Below are 19,013 nucleotides of genomic sequence, written 5' to 3' on the forward strand. Positions count from 1 at the left end.
AGCTGAAAATGCACTTTGAAGTCCCAAAACTGCACTGAGCCGCCCACAGGAAGGTCGAGTGTCCACACCAAGCTCCAGCAGCAGACAAGACACCAGGGTTATGGGAACAAGAGTGCTGAGAAGCAGATTTCAGGCTCTAATCTCACACTCCCAGCCCATTGCTGCCCACTGGGATGCACTCGCTCCCAGCGACATCAGCTCTCCCAGCAGCTCCAGCCCCTCAGCTCCCTCTTTCCCAGCAGCAGGACTTCCAGAGCAGCCACTTTACGATGTGTCTGGGGTGGGCGGTGGTGCTCATGCTCAGTAACAGCGGGACAAAGGCAGCTTTGTGCCCACTGAGGTGATGCTGAGGTTGGGGCCGGAGCTGAGGCACAAAGCCCAGCCTGGGGTGCAGAGCATGAAGCTGTGCCTGGGGTGCTCAGGGCAACACAGAGCCATTATGGCTCTTACAGATACTGGTTTTGCAAAGAAGCTGTAAGGGAAGGCACCAGTGGGTGCCAGGCATCACAACCACACACTGCAAACCCGAACCCCTGCGGCAGATTACCCACCACAAGTGCCTGTGTCACAGTGCCATGGTAGGGAGGAATCTGTTTATTTGAAGACACCCCTCTTTAGAGACAAAGTGTGTCGTAGCAGCCTGCAACAGGGACATGAACCAGACCTGCCCGCACGGCCTCGGCCCGCGCAGCCGATGCTCACAGAAGTTTCTTGGAATAGAAAAACAACAAAATGTCCAAACTGTACACCTTTACACAGGGCACGGAGCCAGGCTCCTTTTACAGCGCTGTACATGCTCGGAATTAGGAAGTGCAACTCAGAGCCCATAAAGCATCCTGGGCCACTAATGAAGACAAACTAAAAGCTGCGGTGGCGGAAGCTGAGCAGATACACAAGCAAATGAAGCTTATTGTGCTCCTGATACTCCAGAGTGTAGTTACCCAGAGAAAGAGGAGCAGAACAAAGGCAGCTTATGGGCTTCCCTGGTCACAGAGCTCTCCCTTCTCTCCCATCAGGAAGTAGCTGTCAGCCCAAGTGGCTTTGCTTTGTATCAGCTCTATTTTACAACTGACTTTGCAGGAGTGCAATTCAATAGCTCACTCACTCCCCGAGCTGCAGCCACCTCCTGCACTCAGCTGCACAGAGAGCGCCCAGCGCCCATATCCTGCCCCTGCTGGGCTGCCCCCAGAGCCCTGCTGGGTTCTGCTGCCAAAACCCCATGCAGCTCCTTAGCAGCAAACAGTGGTACACTGTCCCTGTGCACCCCATCCCCTCCCCGTGTGGGGCTGCATGCTCAGGGCAGGACGCTTCCCCTCTTCCATCAGCCCTCAGTTTCCAGTGCCACGAGCACTACCTCCTCTTCCTCATGCAAGTTTCAAGCCGTCCCAGCTCTTCGTAGGCCTGGTAGAAAACGTCAAAGTCTCTGGCACTCCAGCCCCTCCAGACAGCCAGGCACCACTCGGTGTTTTCATTCTGAAAGCAGCACACAACCGTGTCCTTTGCTACGAGAGCAGCATCCACCAGCGTCCTGGGGAAGGAAGAGCAGAGAATGGCATCAGGGCGGATTGCAGCCCCACTAAGCAGCGGGGCCCGCTAATCCCAGAGGCACTGATTCACAGGCTCTCCTTTCCAGCTGGTGAATCTCCTTTTATAAGCTGCAAATCCTTGAGAAGGGAGAGCATAGCAAAGGGAGGAACAAGAAACCACAGCGTGGCAAAAGCAAGCAGTTCAGTGACATGGGAAAAGATTCTGTAAGGGATTCAGGTGCCCAAACGTGAAGCTACATGCATAAACCTGCTGCAGCGTTCTGAAGATGCTGATAATCTGATCTGTTCAATCCCTGCAGCCAGCTGGGTGTATCCAGAGCAGCCTCCAGCACAAGTGAGTGATGGGCTTGGATGGGGTGGGTGGCATCGCACAGCAATGCTGTGAGGTGAACCAGCGGCAGCCCCAATGGCTGTGGCTCTGCACCTAATTTCCCCCTAATTCTTTTTAACGGTTGGGTAAAATAAAAGTCAAACCTACAGCCAAGAATGCCCCACTCTCAACTAACTGATAAAAATACTCAGTGAACAAGGCGAGGGAACGGCAGGAGTGCTTTGATCTCACGCTGTGTTTGCCCAGTGGTAATAAATGGTCATTTATAATCCTTAGCAGTGCTTAACCTCCATTTGTTTGGACATAAATAGTACAATCCCAGACTGGTATTTAAGTGATCAGCAGGAGCACCCCCATCTCTCCAGCAGCTATTTATTTATCTGGACTCTCATTTGCTGGATGAAATCCTTTACATTAATGTATAGAACTACTCTCCCCTGTGCTCTCGGAGCCGTCCCCTGGCCATTCACTGCCGACAGCACAAAGGTGCTCATTTAGAGCCAGAACTTCAACCTGATCCACATGAATGAAGCCACAGACAAGCGCTGCGCTCTGCATAAATACACTGCTTGTTCCTAACACAGGGCCAGAGCCTGCCAAGCTCCAACCATCTCCTGCCAGGTGCCGCTGCCCTCCGAGTACCTGGAGGCAGCAGCAGGCAGGATCAGACAGACACCGGGCTCTGCCCATCACGTTACAGGGCACCAGGTGAATTTTGGAGACCAGGCTGTGGTCACAGCATCTCACCCTCACCTCTGCAACCCATCCCCTTGAACCCTTGGGAGCCGGTGCCCGACTCAGCCTCACCCATAGGGAGCCAGCTCCCCAGCCTTCAGCACGGCGATCACTCGGCCCCGCTGCATGCCCGATTCCTTCTCCAGTCCAATCACGATGATATCCCCTCCTCTCCTGCAAAAGAAACGAGGGAGTTGCACACATACACTATGTAATGGGGACTGCTGGCAGCTGAGCAAATCCCTTGTTGGATACCCACCCTCTCTGCTGCAATCCCTCCTGTACTGACACAGATTTCTGCAGGGAAGGGGCACTGCCACCTCACCAAGAAGCCACTGAATCTGCTGCACTAAGAACCCCTACAGCTGGCAAATCACATTTCTAGTGGTTTTGAGCAACTCAACAGGAGGCAGCGGGACGTGCCAGCACCACATCCGAGCAAGGAAGCTGCCTGCTGCTCTTTGTTTCCTCAGTAGCCAGGGAAACTGGGTGTTGAGCTCACCATCCGCTATTCCATTCTGCTGAAATCAATCTCACGAGGCCTCATCTGCAGCCATTCTGCCATCACCAGATATCTTTGAAAACGAGCGGAGAAATGGATGTACCATTGTACTGTGAGCACAATTCCTCAGTGATGATTTTCTGGACAGGTGAATCAAAGCAGGCATGCAAAGTCCCTGAATTACCTGTCACTAATCTCTCAATACTTAGCCCAGGAGGGATTTGGCTCAAGCTGTCTGGGGAAGCAACCCGCTTACCTGGGGATCCATATGAGGTCTTTCACAGGCAGAATCTTGACGGCTTGGAGATGCTGTGAGTTGTCACCCATAGGCACAGCGTCGTGATCTGGGGAAGGCTTCAGTTCATGAAATTTGCCCGACTCTTCGAAATCTGTAGAGAGTGGAGCACTGGAAGAGCTGGTGGGAGAGCTGGGCAGGCTGGAGGGGTAGCGGGTTAACCTGTTGGGAGGTGAGGAGGAGTAGGAGGACACGGAGCAATAGTCTGTGAGCGAGTCCTGGTGGTTGAGGATCTGGGTGCCAACCTCAGGGCTGTAGATGATGTTCATGTCCATCAGCGAGTTCCCCTCCAGCGTCCTGGGGTTGATAGGAGCAGTAGCAGGGATGGCTGTGGCAGGCTGCTGGATGGCAAACATGTCTCGGAGGGGGCTGCAGTCCCCGCAGAAGTAGCGTGCACAGAGCTGGTAGGTGGCGGCGTGGTACATCACTAAGAAGTTGCTTTTCTCATCCAGACACCACACCACCTCCTCCCCATGGCACTCTGAGTTACAGGCAATGGATGAGATGGCAGAGGGTGGGCTGAAGGGCTCCAGCCTCCTGCTGATCTCCATCGTGGTGCAGTCGATGACGAGGATGCCGGGGCCGTTGCTGTACCACACCTCTGTGCCGCTGTTGGTGATCTCCATAGCTCTCACTGGATACGGGTTCTGCCGTGGGTCATCATCAGGAATGTTGAATTTGGACCTGTTGGCTGTGTGAGAGCACAGGTAGGAGCAGTTGTCTGCTGGGATGCCCTGGGCCACTGAGAACACGGCTACGAGTCCATCCGACAGGCCGGCCAGCACCATGTACGAGTTCTGCAAGAAAGAGTTGGCAGATTCTCTCCAGATTCTTTACTCCCCCCCCAGACAAAAGCTTTCAATCCCGAAGGCGCTGACTGCCCCTCACAACCCCATAACTGTGCCAGTAACTTACCCCAGATCACTCAGCGATAACAGCAACATAAAAGGCTGTTATACAGAAGCTGCTGCAGAGCCATACGCCTCTCACCCAGTATTACCTCTCTCTTTATTGGCAAGGGAGGATAGACAGGCCTGGCAGCCTGCCCCCAAGGTTAACAAATTCAAGCTGGAACACATTCAGAGACAGCCATCGTGATCCTAGGAATCCAGCTGTAGAAACCCGGCTCATATCCAGAAAGGAGTAAAGCACAGTGAAGCTATTGCTATCAGTCAAGGAGAGGAATGGAAGCAATGCAGGATGAAGTGGGAAGAGGGAGATGGTCCTTCAGCCAACGCCAGCGCACAGCCATCACTCTGCACTCAACCGCTGCGCTCCTCCCAGGGATGAGCTCTGGGTGTGGGACTGCAGGCAGTGTTCCCAATGCCAGGCACAAAAACAGCTGCCAGGTGCCCAAGCACACCTCAGCAGGTAGTTCACATCCTGCCCTGGGATGTGCTGGCTGTAGTGGGGACAGCCACATCCCTGCATGGGAGCTGGCAAGAAAGCCACGGCTCAGTGCAGCCCCAGCACCTCCCGCTCACTGAGGCGGTGCAGAGGGCTGTGAAACAGGCTGGAAAATGGGACTCTTGGGAATTAACTCCCCGTGACCTCAGGGCTGTACCAGAAACTCCCCATCTGTGCAGCAGATAAAACAATACCTACCTCAAAGGCCTTTATTTCCTCCCTGTGGAGCAATAAATTCCAAAAAAAAAAAAGACAAGACCCTTTGCCCAGGGCTTTCTCACTGCTGTTACAAACCAAAAGCGAATGGAACCAAAGAACACAGCGTCAGCCCTCCATGGCACAAAGCCCTGTAAGATGGGCCGGGGACCTGGCGTCACCCCTGGCTGCTCTGAAGCTGATGGAAACCTTCAGGGCTTGTGGCTGTGCCAGCCCCAATAGATGGCTCTGGGTCCACAGAGGCCAAAATCAGTACCTTGAGCTGCTCTCAAATACCAGGGTGCAGACAGCACCGGGGTAAGTATGAGTTGAATGGATAGCACTGTTTGCAAGGTTCATTAAGAGTCTTGGATTAAACCAATCTATCTGTACACACAGTATGAGTAAAGCCATCAGCGTGCTGCACTCGTATGACTAATCCAAATCACAGCAGAATTTTACAGTAATGGGAAAAACTAGGGAAGCAAGTGGAAAGTTGTGAAATGGGACTTGGACTCCAACTCAGCCCGGTCCCAATCCTCTAACCACTAATTAAAAGAAACCCAAGTGGCCTGCAGTGCTCGGTGCCACGTCCCCACTGCCAAGTGGATCTGGTGCAAAGGTTCTTGGATGTGGACCTGCCAGGGGGGGTTGCATCAAGAGGTTGGGACATGGCATGATGCTTTGCACAGGCTGAGTTTCGGATTATTTTTTGCTTTTGGAAAAAGAATTCAATTATTTAAAACAGAACAAAGAAAAGCAGAGCAGCCCACATCTCTCTGGTGAAAATGGTCCAGTTGTTTTCAGACCAAAGGACCGAATATTTCTTACTAAAAATGGAACACCAACACCACAGAGCTGCACCACCACATTTATACCTTCTCAGTTTTATGGATCACGCCAGGTTTTAGCCTGGCTTGCCTACAGTGGAAGCAAACCTTACAGGTACTTGATGCTCTGGGGTACTCACTGCTCACAGCCTTGGCTATCAGGATTTGCTTCATTCCAGACACCACCATTATCCCTTTGGTTGGGAAGGGAGGAGTAAAGAACTCAGACCCTGGGAAATGCCCTCTGCCTGCCACCTCTGGCCTAGCAGGGACCATAAGAGAGGCAGCACCAAGGCTGCCCAGGCGCTACCAGACATTATGGGGAGCTGGTGGCGCAGGGCAGCGTGGCAAAGCCCTCAGACCCAGGCTATTACAACAGTGACCAGAGACGGGCAGCACGGCAGGCTCCAGAAACCTTAAGTAACTTTCTCAGAATTCATTTTCAACATTTGAGCTCAGCAAAGAGCCAACAAAAACATGCAGCAACAAAACTGCATTTGAAGCTCGCGTCCTGCCAGCAGCCCCGCTGTGCCAGTGAGGAAGGCCTTGGAGCGGGGCTGTGATGGGATGTGATGGGCAGCACAGAGGGTGAGCTGGCTCCAGACGTTCTGTCCTCATGGTTAAGGACAGGAGCAGCTGGGACGGCCACAAGGAGCAGGTTAAAACCAAAAATGGCCTCGGTCACCTCCTCCCTCCTTCCCACAGGGTCTGGCGCTGCTGGCACTGAGTACTGCAGCCTTTAAATGCAGCTTTTGTTTTCATCCGTTCCAGGTTGCTGCAGGAGGCTGGAGGCTCGCACCCATACACATCTTTCTCCCCCAGAAACCACACAACAAAAAAGCTCAAATTGTACAAAACTTTTCCTTGGCGGGTGAGATTTGGATCCTGGGCCCCTCTCTGCTGCCTTGAAGTTTCCATGATGCTTCCTTTGGATGAGAAACTGAGTTTTGGAAACTGTTTCTTTTGGATCAGCCTTCCCAAGGCAGTCATAAAGAATTCCCCTTCCCAGCAACATCCCTCAGCAGCTCTCTGACTGCGAGTTACCTCACATCTCAACAGCTGAAGGCTTTCTACCCAGGGAAACGAGAGCAATTCTTCCCTCCACCAGGCAATAATTACCATGTGATAACTCAGATACAACTCGCTGTGCTGTACAGTGAGTTTGACAAGTGTAAGCTTTCCGCTTTGTTTTATGGGAAGAACTGGCTGCTTCAAAAAATGGCTTAGTTTCTTGCCAGCCTGGTCTGCACATCCCCATGGCTGCTGCTCTGGCTGTTTCACTGCCAAATTCATTCATAGAAAGGAGAGAGGAAAAAGTAAGTGCAATAAAGCAAGGAGAGCAGCAAAGGGATGTGGATTGCTGGAAGGTTGGGTAGGGTCGGGGGAGGAAGGGAGGTGTCTAGACTCAATATTACTATTGTAGAGCCTGGCATTATTTATGACATTTTCTAGGCAAGCCACAAACTGAAAATAGAAACCAGGAGACATAAAGCCACTCGTAACCCCTAAGGAATGGCTTTGCAAGCTGTGTGACAGTGGAAAAGCTGAAAAGCAAAAAGACTTGTTCGACTATCCTGGACAAAACCTCAGGCAGCACGAAAAAGAAATTTGCCCTACACGTCAGAAATGAAACTGCACAGTGGAGAAACACTGCAGACGTGGGAGCCAAAGAAAGCCAAGAGGCGGCTGAAACTCGTCCCTCCGCCAACTTCAGCTCTGTGCCCTTCTTCAGTCCTCCTCACACCATGTTTGGAAGTCAAGTGGTACACCTTACACTAACCATCCGCCCTGGATGCAGACAGCAGTCTGAGCAGACCAGCCAGAAATGGACAATAACGGGAACAGACACACGGTATAAAACAGCTCCGCGGCTGCCTTGAGAGCTGCTCCGTGTTGAGCTTTTAGCCTTAGACAGCCCACTGGCATCTGCAAAAACTTCATGGTCACCATTAACGTTGGAGTATAATTATGTGTTTTCACTCGAGGTGCTGTAGACAAACCGGAGGTAATTTAGCCCCAGAGCAGTTTTTGTACATCCCTCAGCCCTGCCCGCAATAGGCAGTAATGTCAGATTCCACTTGCCAGTAATTGGATGGTAGTAGTTTCACAACCAGCTAGATAGCATACAACGTTTTATTAGTCATAGGTGGCAGCTCATAGACTGCATTTATGACCTAAGCGTTCTCATCCAAAACCAAAAAGAAGTGTAGGTAATACTGTGCACACAAACAACAGCATGCATACGTGCCAGGGAAAGAGTGAGAGCAGGAGCCAGAGTATACCCAAGCCCCGCATTAACAGTTAACAAATCTCTATACTAATTACTCATTCACATCCCCTTGACCTTGCTTGATCAGCCTAAACCTTGCCGTGCAGTGATGTGGAAACGCGGCTGGAAAACTTCCTTGCATGGGAATTTGATCTGTTTGGACTATTATCCTGGCAGAGTTTGCAGTGCCAGCTCCGGTCCCTTGATGCAGGTTCATGCCCACACCTCTGCCCCTCACTCTGCTGGTAGAGACACCAAGAGCCAAACCCACCTTCCTGCACTACCAAACACAGCAAACACCTTTGATGCTGGCTGGTGACAAGTGGCACAAGCCTTCTAGCCTGGCTTCACTAACACACCCTTCTCAAGGTGGAGCTAGGATTCCCCCATACCTTTTTGATAACAGGAATCACCAGGAAGCAGCTGACAGCAGCAGGAGAGTCCAAACCCTTCTGTGGGGCCTTCAGAGGACACATGCCCTGCAGCCTGTACACTGAGATCTTCTGGTCCTGTGGAAGAACACACCAAATTCAATGAATTTCCTTCGCTTCTCATGATTTTTACCCTTTGATAACTGAATCCCAAACAGTTTTTATTTGTATATTTTCCTACGCAAAGCCTGGATTTCCCTTTGTTTTCTCTGGAGGCCATTAGCCTATGGGTAGAACCCGGGGGCCGCCCTCCCCAGAACCAACTGTGACCCAAAGCCAACTAAACTCAGCACTCCAGCTGTTACAGCAGTGTATCTGAAACCAGCATTGGCAACCCCAACTCTGAACAAACCCTGAACGTGTCAGGGCAACTGAGATACGTTTTGTGCTCTTTAGCATTCACCCATCAGTTCAGACTAATAATACTGGAGATACAAGGAATATGTGAACCTTGCCTCAATTTGAGTGGATAGAAAAGTCAAATACCTTATTTATCAACATGGGAGAAAGATACACACCTTCACTCCATTCCAGCTTCCATACTCCAGCCATGTGAATTCACCAACATGGATTACTTATTCTGCACACGTGGCCTCCTGCCCCTCAACCCCGAAACTGAACTTTGGGAACATTCCCATTTGTTTCATCTATGTTTTGTTTGCTTTGTGTCAAATGGTTGTGCAGAACAGACTGACACTTAACACAGCCCTTTCTGATGGGCGGATACAGGCTCAGAGATAAGCCAGCCATGCTCTCCCACTCTTATCTTTCCAGCCGCGGTTTTCCATGGTGAACATTGCACTTGGGTGCTCATTTCCCACCAGATTCCAAATCCCTCGGCCCTGTTTTACAACCCCACCCACAATACATGGTTTCTTTCACTGCTCCCCTTTATCACTCAGAGATAAGGATATTTCCCAGACGGAACCACTGGGTGCAGATATGCCCCAACTGGAGCAGTTTTACCTCGGGCAGCTGAGCTTCCCATGACTGCTCAGAACACAAGGAGACACAACCGTTCTCTAAGTGTCAGCCAAACAGCATGCAGCACCAACACCCCATGAGGCAGCAGGTGCTCAGCTCTGTTGTCTCCAGCACTCTTAGTTCTATTGACTGAAGAGGCCATAGGTTTCCATGCCTTGCGAGGAGGAGCACTTGAGCAGGGTGCAGACGGCCTTACCTCCGTAGCAGCCCAGAGTGTGTTCTGAAATTTCAGCTGGCAGCACAGCTTCATGCCGGGGCAGCTCATCCTCTCCACTTCTATGACCCCTTTTTCTGGATTCACCACCGTGTAGTTTCTGAAAAGAACAAACAGTTGGCTGCAGCCAGCCTCCAACCTGTGATAGGGCACTTCTGGCTGAGCCACAGCATGATGCAGACGGTGCTGCAGGGCTCTCCAAAGGGTTCTCATAAAGGAAAAGACAAAGACACAGCCCAGATCTTCCTCAGGGTGGATGTGCAATTGCTTCTGTGAAGATTTCAGCTCTGCTATCTGACTTTGCAATGAAATGGACAGGAGCACATCCATTGCCAGTTACTTTAACTCAGCTGTGAGACGAGCAGCTCCAGCTGAAGAGCAGTAATTAATAGCTGGAAGCTCTCGGCCTTCCTCACCCATTAAGATTCTCAAGAGAATATGTGCTCTTTTCCCAAGCTCACTGCCTCAGTATTATCTTGTTTCATTACTAATTCTGGTACATAAACAGCAGATGACGATTCCTCCACCTAAGAGCAAAGATCCGTAACCTGATAAACTCTTTTATAAATATGACCTATAAATATTTTTGCAACTTCAAGGATTTTGTTTGTTTTGGGTTCGGGGGAGTTTATTGGCTTTGGGTGTTTGAACAACAACTGGATATTCACAGTCGCATCTGCGAGCCCAGATGTTGGACCAACTGCAGCACAGGCAATCACACATCCCCAAATCTGTCATATAGAAGCAATCTGTTATTCAGCAGTCTCCAGCAATTGCATTGTCCGGTCAGGAAGCAGATTCCCCGAGATATATTGCTGTGAATACTTGGACAACATCCATGTATTCAAAATACATCTGTGGGTCCCATGTGTTTCAGCAGGAATAGTTATACTGGCTGCACTGAACAGCCGGCCAGGCATCACAAATAGCAAAGCAAACAGCTCAGGAACAAATCACGTACCTTCCCCATTAGGTTGATGCCTTACACATAATTAATACAAAATTCAGATCCATTTGTGAACGTTTCCAAATAAAACGAGGGCTGTAAAAATTAGTAACATCCATAAAAATAAACCTAACCAGCCACGGGTCATAGGTGGCTGAGCAAAATGCCATCATCTCAGTCCCAATTTAATAACACTTATGGCACATGCCTAGCCAGTATGGCATGCATTTTACTGGAAGCATACACTTGGATGCACACACAGCTTCAGGCATGTGGCTAACTCCTGATGATTTCAATAGGATTTAAGCATGTGCTTAATTGCTTTGCAGAAGAGAGATGGAACTGCAGTCTCAATTAGGAAAGGTTTAGCGTTAAATGGCCTCATTAGGAAAGGCAGAACACGTCTGTTCTCATGTGCAAATGCTCCATCCTGTGTGTATGAATCATTACACTGCCCTAATCTTCTCCTCATATTAACCGAAGCAGAGTTAAGCTCATTAAATATCCTTTATAAAGCAACCACTGTTCCCAATTAAAAGAGTTTGGGAAAACAGCGTTCAATGTATCCTTGGCATTTGCTCAAATTCACTTTCACCTTCTTTACCTCCCCTCGGAGGGGTAACTGAAGACACTGAAGGATTCGTCCTTTAAAAGGAAATGAGAAATAGGAGACATCTAACCTGGTGTCTTCCTTCCCATCCCAGAAAACCACAGTGTATTCCTGTCCTTGGGAGCAGAAGAAAGAAGACTGCTTCCCACAGGGCAGCAGGTACATGAATGTTGCAAAGGTGGGATCTTTCATCTGTCCTACCACAGACATGGCCAGCGGACGCTGTGGGGAAAGGAAAAGAGAATGACACATTGCAAAGGCAGCTGAAGGTCCAGATGGAAGAACAGAGTCACAACCATTGCCATTAAAGCTACAGAGCCAAGAATTCCTTCAATAAAATCTCCTGCAACGTACCCACGTCTGCACCAACTTCTCCTTACAAATCCCCCCTCAGTGGTTCTCAGCATCCCTCCGTATCCCAGAATTCAGATGTAAGATGCAAGAATTTTGGGACCTGACCCAACCTCTGCCTGTTTGTGAGTCAAGGCAACCTTTATTTGAAGAATAAGAGCTACAAACCATCAACTTAATTAATGAGAAATGTAATACACCAATATCCTTTTTTTTTTTTTTTTAATACTTAAAATCCTTTTCTTATCCCCTCATATTGCCTTTTATAATTGGAGGGGTTCTGAAGTCTTTGTAGTTACATTCCCAGCATGATGCTGTAGCTGCTTCTAGAAATTATGGGTAACGTCTTGCCCAAGCAAAATCAATAGTTTAACTGGCACTGACATCAAGGGGCCTGTATGTCACCCCAGACATCTTAGGCCACCAATCTGCCATTGTTTCATTCATAAAACTCTAATTTAAGGTAGTAGAAGCTCTGGGTCAAATCAGCAGGAGGGGGAAACAGGCAACTGAGCTGCAGAGCTGTACCAAGAGGGATGCTGGTGATAAGGAGAGTCTGGTACCTTTTCTGGCTTAGTGTCCCAGCACTCCATCATGAGTGCCTGCATCCTATACAGCTGCACCTCTTCTGGCTGACCAAGAACAGGACGGATTCCTTTTGACAGCTTCTTTGCTATCTGCAGTTGGTGCTGCCCCAGCACAGGCCGCTGACCAGACAGCAACTCGTACAGCACCATTCCATAGGAGAACATGTCAACCTAGAGCCAGCAACAGAGCAAACTTCCCATGGTAAAGGCAGCATGGAAGAACACAAGGGGAAAGATAGCGCTGCATAACAGCACAGCAGTTAGGAGGAATTCATCATGAAGCCACCACCACCACCCATGGACATGCCACAGTTACCTTCTCATCATAGACTATGCGAGGTCTGATCTCAGGGGCTTGATAGCCTGGTGTGCCTTCCACCCCGAGTGCTCCTTCATGGAACGACTGCCGGGAGATCCCGTAGTCAGACAGCTTGATATTGACGTGCTCCTTGACATCCAGGGACCACACCAAGATATTGTCTGACTTCAGGTCACAAAAGATGATGTTCTTCTTATGCAGGTAGGCAAGGCCGGTGACAATCTGATAGGCTATTTTGTGTGTCAGCATGTGTCCCAATGGCACAAAGGAAGACCCTGCCACAAAGAAACAGCCTGCTTTCACATCTTGTAAATGTAACTGCTTTTCCCCCCCTTTTTTTCTTCTTTCAAACTCCAGAGCAATAACTAAGAACATTTTCAATCAATCACCCAATGCCAACATTCAAAGCATCACCATTTATGTTGCTATACAAATCTGGCAGTTCTATTACGAGCTTTAAAACCCTTCCAACCTCCAGATCCCTGAATCTTATGGTGAGAATTAATGCTCAGCTGAAAGTTGACACAAAGCCAAGATGCCAAGAGGGTCAGATGGCCTCATTCAGAATGAGTGTCATTCATTTGATGGCAGCAGGAATACAGATATAGTTACTGGAGAATTCAGACTGCCAGACACACATCTGCGGGGGGAAGAACACAGCACTAACACAGGCAGAACTGAAGAGAGGTTCACTTCTTATTACTTAGCAGAGAAACTGAAATCCCAGTCTCCTAAGTAGTTCACAAAACCCTGAGCATCAATTTTTACACTTATTTCCCCGAGGCACAGCTGAAGAGTAACACCATCCCTCCCAATTTCTCTCCTTCTTTTCAACAGATTGAGCACCGGTTTTGGCTCTATCAATTATTTGCCACTATTGTGACACAGGAGTGAAATCTCGCAGGAGGGAGATTGTGCTTTTACCTTTGGAGTTTTCAGATAAGACAGTGGTGAGGCTGCCCAGAGGGGCCAGCTCCAGTGCAAAGCAGAGTGGGTGGATGCTGATGCCAATGAGGGAGACAATGCAGGGGTGCTGCAGTGAGTGGAGCATGCTGGCCTCCTGGCGGAACTCAGAGAAGTTCTTCATGGCATCCATGGCCCTCAGGTGTTTCAGCATGGTATCTGGCAAGACAGACAAACTCCTTCTCAGTCCCCAGTTTTCCAATTATTTCCTTTCTTTATGTGCTGGCATTGATGGAATAAGACTTAATAAAAGGTAGAGACCTGCAAGTTCTTAGTGAAAACCAACGCAAATACACACCTCTCACGGCCATTCACCTCCTTCTCTGACATCCTATAGTGAAAATAGTCTTAATTTCTGTACCTTACAGATGCTGTCATGAAAGACTCCTTAAAACACACCTTCCTCCTCCATGAAAACACATCAGTTTTGCTGTATATTTCAAAGCTGTACACAAACAGGTGCTGCCAGCACTTTAGAGAGCAAAGGCTTTTTGGTCTCAGCTTGCGATCTCAGGCTGCAAGAGTGAATCTCAGCGCTGATTCTGTACTGTACCTGCAGCTGAAGTGGGAGAACCACTGCATTTTTTGATCTGAAATCTCTTCACAGCCACTGGTTTTCCTTGGTATCGTGCCCGATATATAACGGTCCCACTTCCACCCTGGCCAAGAACGTTGTTTTCATTTTCACTACATTCCAGTTTGCTGTTTTCCAAGAACAATCTGCCAAAAAGACATTGGGGCTTTTTATTTAGAAGACGAGCTTTAAAGGCACTGTGAATTCACGTTTTTAATGTCACTGTCATTTTCACACATCCCCCTTAGGTTCTTGTTATATCTGCTGAGCAGACTGGATCACCTTTGTCATCTCAAGGTGCTCTGTGTTGGCTCACATGTGGCCCAGCAGATTCTTTGCAGAAAGAAAAGTAACAAGCAAATAAGTGAAATAGGCTTTTTACTGGGCCAGCTTATCCTATGAGAACCCAACAGATCTGGAAAGCACATGAGCTCCTTCCCCAAGCAGATTGCACAGCTACAGACATTTCTAACATTTATCTGTATTAATGATTTTTTTTGTTTGTTTCACTTATCTCCTGTTCCTCTTCTCTCTGTTGAGGCAGGACAGGATGTTTATGAACAGCCCCACACTCCAAAACCTGATTATTCCAATCAGCTTACTGTTCACAGGCTGTAATTCATCATTTCCCCAATCTTCCAGAGCCTACTTTCACAGCTGTTCGTACTTCAAACATCTCCACTCACCTCGCACCAGCCAAATAAGTCTCTTGGAGAGACCATAGTGGGTGGCCACCGGTGATGCTGGCCCACAATACCCATCAAAATGACTGTAAAAAGGGAATGGGAGGCAACGGGAACATAGAAAGCTCCAAGAGCAGCTGACAGGACACCATTTGGTCATGGCATATCACAGCTCTGCTTCCAGCCCAAAAAGGTCTAAGAAGAATGAACTGTGATCCTAGAGAGGACTCAGTAAAGTGAAAAATAAAGTCATAGAACGGTTTGGTTGGAAGAGACCTTAAAAGACCACCCAGTTCCAGTCGTCATGCCATAAGCAGGGACACCTTCTACTCACAATCCTCACTGTCAGCATGCTCCTCTAGCAGAGACTGGAGGTCATTGAATAACATTACCTGGCAGGAAAATCTGTCATGAAGAGCTCTGGGACCAGCTCTTGGAGAGAAACAGGGATGTCGGGGTGGTTAGGGCATGTGATGTAGTCCAGTTCGATGGCAGTCAGCACACAGTCCTCCATGTTGAAGTACTGTGCATCCTCTGCCTTCTCACCACACTCATCCTCCAGCCTGGAAGCAGCACAGATGTGGCAGGGCACATACTGCTCCATCAGCAACGTACCGTCGCTCTCAGTGGCTGTGAGTGCTTCAAACCAAGCAAACAAGCAGAAAACGTAACTCAGACTGAGATGGAGCAACAGCTTTGAGTGCATTCAAATGCCTGCAGTCACTACCTGGATCCACTGGCAGAAGGTCAGACCCATGATTGCAGCAGTTTGTGAAAGCAGGCTTATGAAAGCAGCTGATGCAGGGCAGGATAAAGCACTATCTGCAGCACTGAAGGCAGGAACACATTGCTTTCTCTCATGAACAACATTTTCAGGCCCTCTAATGGAAAAGCTACCATGAGAGAACCTCTCCCTTCAGCTACAATGGGATTTGGTGTTGCCAGCCCCCATTAAATGCCTACAATCCAGTGGATGAATCCAGGCCACAGCCTTTGAAGTCAGACTCCTCTCAAGCTTCAGCGATTAACATTATCATTATTTTAATCTAAAGGCAAATAAAATCTTCTTTTAAGTTTGTAGCACGCAGAACATGATTATGTGAGACAACTGTTTCCTTGGGAGAACCTCCAATTAAGAGATTTTGGCACAGTGCTCCAGACCGTTGAGTGACCGATATGAGATGACAAAGAATACTTGAGATTTTGTTTTGGTTTTAAACAAAGTGTATTGGGGTTGCAAATGGCCCGCTGGGTAACAGCATGATCTGAGCTGATCATAGGAAAAATAACTGCTGGAGTCAAGGAAGTTACCTTGGCACAGAATCCCTGGTATCGTATTCGCTTATGCCTCTCACATCACAATTTTATTAATTACAGGCTATTCAAAATGGGGGATAAAAAGCTGATCCCAGCTGACCCCAAAAGGAGTTTTGGCATTGAGGGACAGCACCAAGTAGTCTGGGTGGAATCCTGCCTCTATTATGAGCAAGGGAAGAGACCCTCATTCCTATACAAGCAGGTCTTGCTTCATCCATAATGTTTCACTTGTGCTTGCTGAGATTGATGGGATGAAAGACATGTGGTTGGAGACCAATGGCTTCTAGCAAAGAATCTCAATCTGTCCGCAGGTTATCAGCTTCTCTCAGACATTATTGACTCGAGACTCTCAGAACCTGAGGGGTTTTCACACACAACACTGCACACCCAGAGAGCTTCCCCAAAGGATTTTCTGTTATACAGATATAACACCACGCTGAAAATTACAACAGTTCTCTTACCAGGAAACCACTGGTCTATCAAAGAGTTGACATGATCTGTGATGAACGCCATGGCTGAAAAGTCTCTCGCTTCTGACTGGCAAATGATTTTAATTCCCCCACTTTTTTTCTTTTTCCAGTTGACATCAGAAGACTCAACACTGTTTAAGAAAGACAAAGGACAGTGGAATGAAGCTTTTGTGAAGAATCGGCGTCAACAAGCTTTATTTCTCCTAGGAAAGCTGAGTTACAAAATAACATGCAGTTCACCGGACATCAAAATAAAACCTTGGCTTTGAATACGAATTTCAATTCAATCCATTCTGCAAATGACTTTCCAAGCACTGGAAGAGTAAATGCACCTGCAGATAATGCAGAAATGAAAGTCTATTCCACTATCTGGGAAAGAACACGGGTGGCAGCTTTCTTCCAGCCTCACAACCAGCAGATATTCTGCCTTGGCCAACTTACACCCACTGCCCATAGCTCCTGTCACATGCAGTCTGATAGCAGTGAAGCACCTCCACTCACCTGGATTGCTGCCATACAGTGGTGGGGTTTAATGAGTCACTGGAAAACTCACTGACTTAAGGAAATATTTGCAGGCGTAAATGCACGATTTTACCTGGCAAAGTGTTCTGCTCTGAATACCACTTTCTGCTTTCAGCTCTCTTTAAATTCGTGGCTGCAATAACACGTAAGGCTGATATATTCAGAACTGCCATGCAATCACTTACTCATTGTTGTTGTCACCAGCTGTTACCAGGTGAGTTATGTCTATTACAAGAGCCTCCTCTTCCACCGATGAGTGAGCACTGACAATGAGTCAGGCCCATCCATCTCCATTCAGATGATGTGCTTCACACACTCTATTAGTTCCCTGTAACGCATGCTGCATTACAAACACAAATTACCTAAGATAGCCTCCATCAAAGGTAACGAACAGACCTTCCTGCCAGTAAACAGTGTGAGTCCTTTTGACTCGGAACGTGCTGCAGCGGTTTCTTTGGGTGCCTGTGAAGCTGTAGATGGTCACCTTTTTGTTTCTTGTCTTGGTGTTCTTCTTGTTTTCAAACAGCTGAAACAAACAAAAGCACGATAACCGCTAAAACACTGAAATTTCTCCTAATAATATTGTTTTAATCAAGTATTATAATGACGACTCTTTTTCTGGCCTTCATAGATGTTACCATAACACTTCCATTAATCTGCAGAACTTCACTGTATTCACTGCCCTGGTACTTATTTCTCTGCAGATGTCTTTCCATTTACCTCACTAAGGACTGAATAAGGTCACTAGCAAAGGTGTTCTAAGGTCATGCAGTGTCCGTGGGGAGGTAAGCAAGGAGTTGCCAAGGCAGCCCTTTAGAACAGGTAAAATGATGAAATGGTTTCAGAATCCTGGAACTCGGAGTACCTTCCAAACACAAGGCACATGTTCTCCACGTTCTGTACACTGATGACAGAACACAGTGTAAACACGTAGCTGTTAAAGAAGATACCACAGCAATACTCAGAATATTCTGCTGGTATTTGTTACAGCTTCCAGCAGATCTGCATTTTCAGATATAAGCTGCTGTAAAAAGTCATCTATATAACAACAGAATTCACATTGCTTTCAGAGCCTTACAGAGACTACTTTCATAATATGCATACCACTGCTACTAATGGGATGCCCGCTTGCACTTATTATCTCATTAAGGCAATGGCCTTGTAATTTCTTTTTCCTCTTTTAAACCCACATAGATCCAAGCTGACTTGACTGAGATATTCCAGATCTCTGCTGGGAAATAACAGCAGGTAATAATATTGAAGGCCATGACTGAATCAGGCTGGATGGGAAGAAACACTCCCAAGTACTAACTTCAACAGTCTTTTCTTGCTTGCAGAGAGAGGTATAGTCACCTACCTGGAGGTCCATCTCTGCCAGGCTAATTAACATTCGTGCAATGAATCTTTGCCAGAAGCCAACTGGGACAAAACTCATCTTGAAGACCCTTTGGATGGTGTTTGTGGTCTGGTGGCAGAACCCATGGATATCTAACGCTGGTTTGGTAGGTAGCAGATGAGGGAGGAGGTAGCTGAAACAAACCAAATTCAGCAGCTCAAACTTCAGCTACAGCTTGTAACAGTGAGTACATTGTTACTGGATAATAAGGCGATTCAGTCTCCAAAGAGATTTTTAATGGCACAGCCTACTGCATATAAAAAAGCTTTTAGGCTAAATGCGCTGCAGCAATACATGGAGAAGTTCATTTACACTATGGAAGCAAGCAGAGGCAAAACAGACATGACATAATTCAGCCAGGGCTATTGGACGGGGCTAAAATTGATGTAATCAGCAGGACATTTGTGTAATCACAAATTAAATGCACGAAAATACAAGAGTCGTTAGACCAGCTGTGATGTTGAGCCTCATTCAGGCTCGGTATCTTTATTACCGTGCTCTGGTAGTAAACAGAAGAATACAGCTGTGCTGCTAC

General features: G+C 47.9%; 1 protein-coding gene across 4 annotated transcripts in view; it reads right to left on the reverse strand.

The window, feature by feature from the left end:
- Window positions 1–579: 579 nt before the first annotated feature.
- LRRK1 (leucine rich repeat kinase 1) overlaps window positions 580–19,013 on the reverse strand; it is a 61,200-nt gene continuing 42,766 nt past the window's right edge. For 3 of the 4 annotated variants that reach the window (XM_015873417.3, XM_015873416.3, XM_015873418.3), the window contains 14 exons: window positions 18,440–18,611; window positions 17,445–17,608; window positions 16,552–16,691; window positions 15,166–15,412; window positions 14,070–14,236; window positions 13,478–13,675; window positions 12,551–12,828; window positions 12,211–12,405; window positions 11,367–11,518; window positions 9,723–9,840; window positions 8,504–8,620; window positions 3,372–4,207; window positions 2,686–2,787; window positions 580–1,528 (listed from right to left, as the gene is read on the reverse strand). In XM_015873417.3, coding sequence (XP_015728903.2) covers window positions 1,351–1,528; window positions 2,686–2,787; window positions 3,372–4,207; window positions 8,504–8,620; window positions 9,723–9,840; window positions 11,367–11,518; window positions 12,211–12,405; window positions 12,551–12,828; window positions 13,478–13,675; window positions 14,070–14,236; window positions 15,166–15,412; window positions 16,552–16,691; window positions 17,445–17,608; window positions 18,440–18,611 — 3,064 coding nt within the window. In that variant the 3' untranslated portion in view covers window positions 580–1,350. Of the gene's footprint in view, window positions 1,529–2,685; window positions 2,788–3,371; window positions 4,208–8,503; window positions 8,621–9,722; window positions 9,841–11,366; window positions 11,519–12,210; window positions 12,406–12,550; window positions 12,829–13,477; window positions 13,676–14,069; window positions 14,237–15,165; window positions 15,413–16,551; window positions 16,692–17,444; window positions 17,609–18,439; window positions 18,612–19,013 lie in introns of those variants that run through there. The other variant, XM_085515247.1, reaches the window with a different exon arrangement.

Source organism: Coturnix japonica, chromosome 14 (assembly GCF_054131305.1).
Source record: "Coturnix japonica strain WE chromosome 14, WE-NBRP24, whole genome shotgun sequence".
In the NCBI taxonomy this organism is placed as follows: domain Eukaryota; kingdom Metazoa; phylum Chordata; class Aves; order Galliformes; family Phasianidae; genus Coturnix; species Coturnix japonica.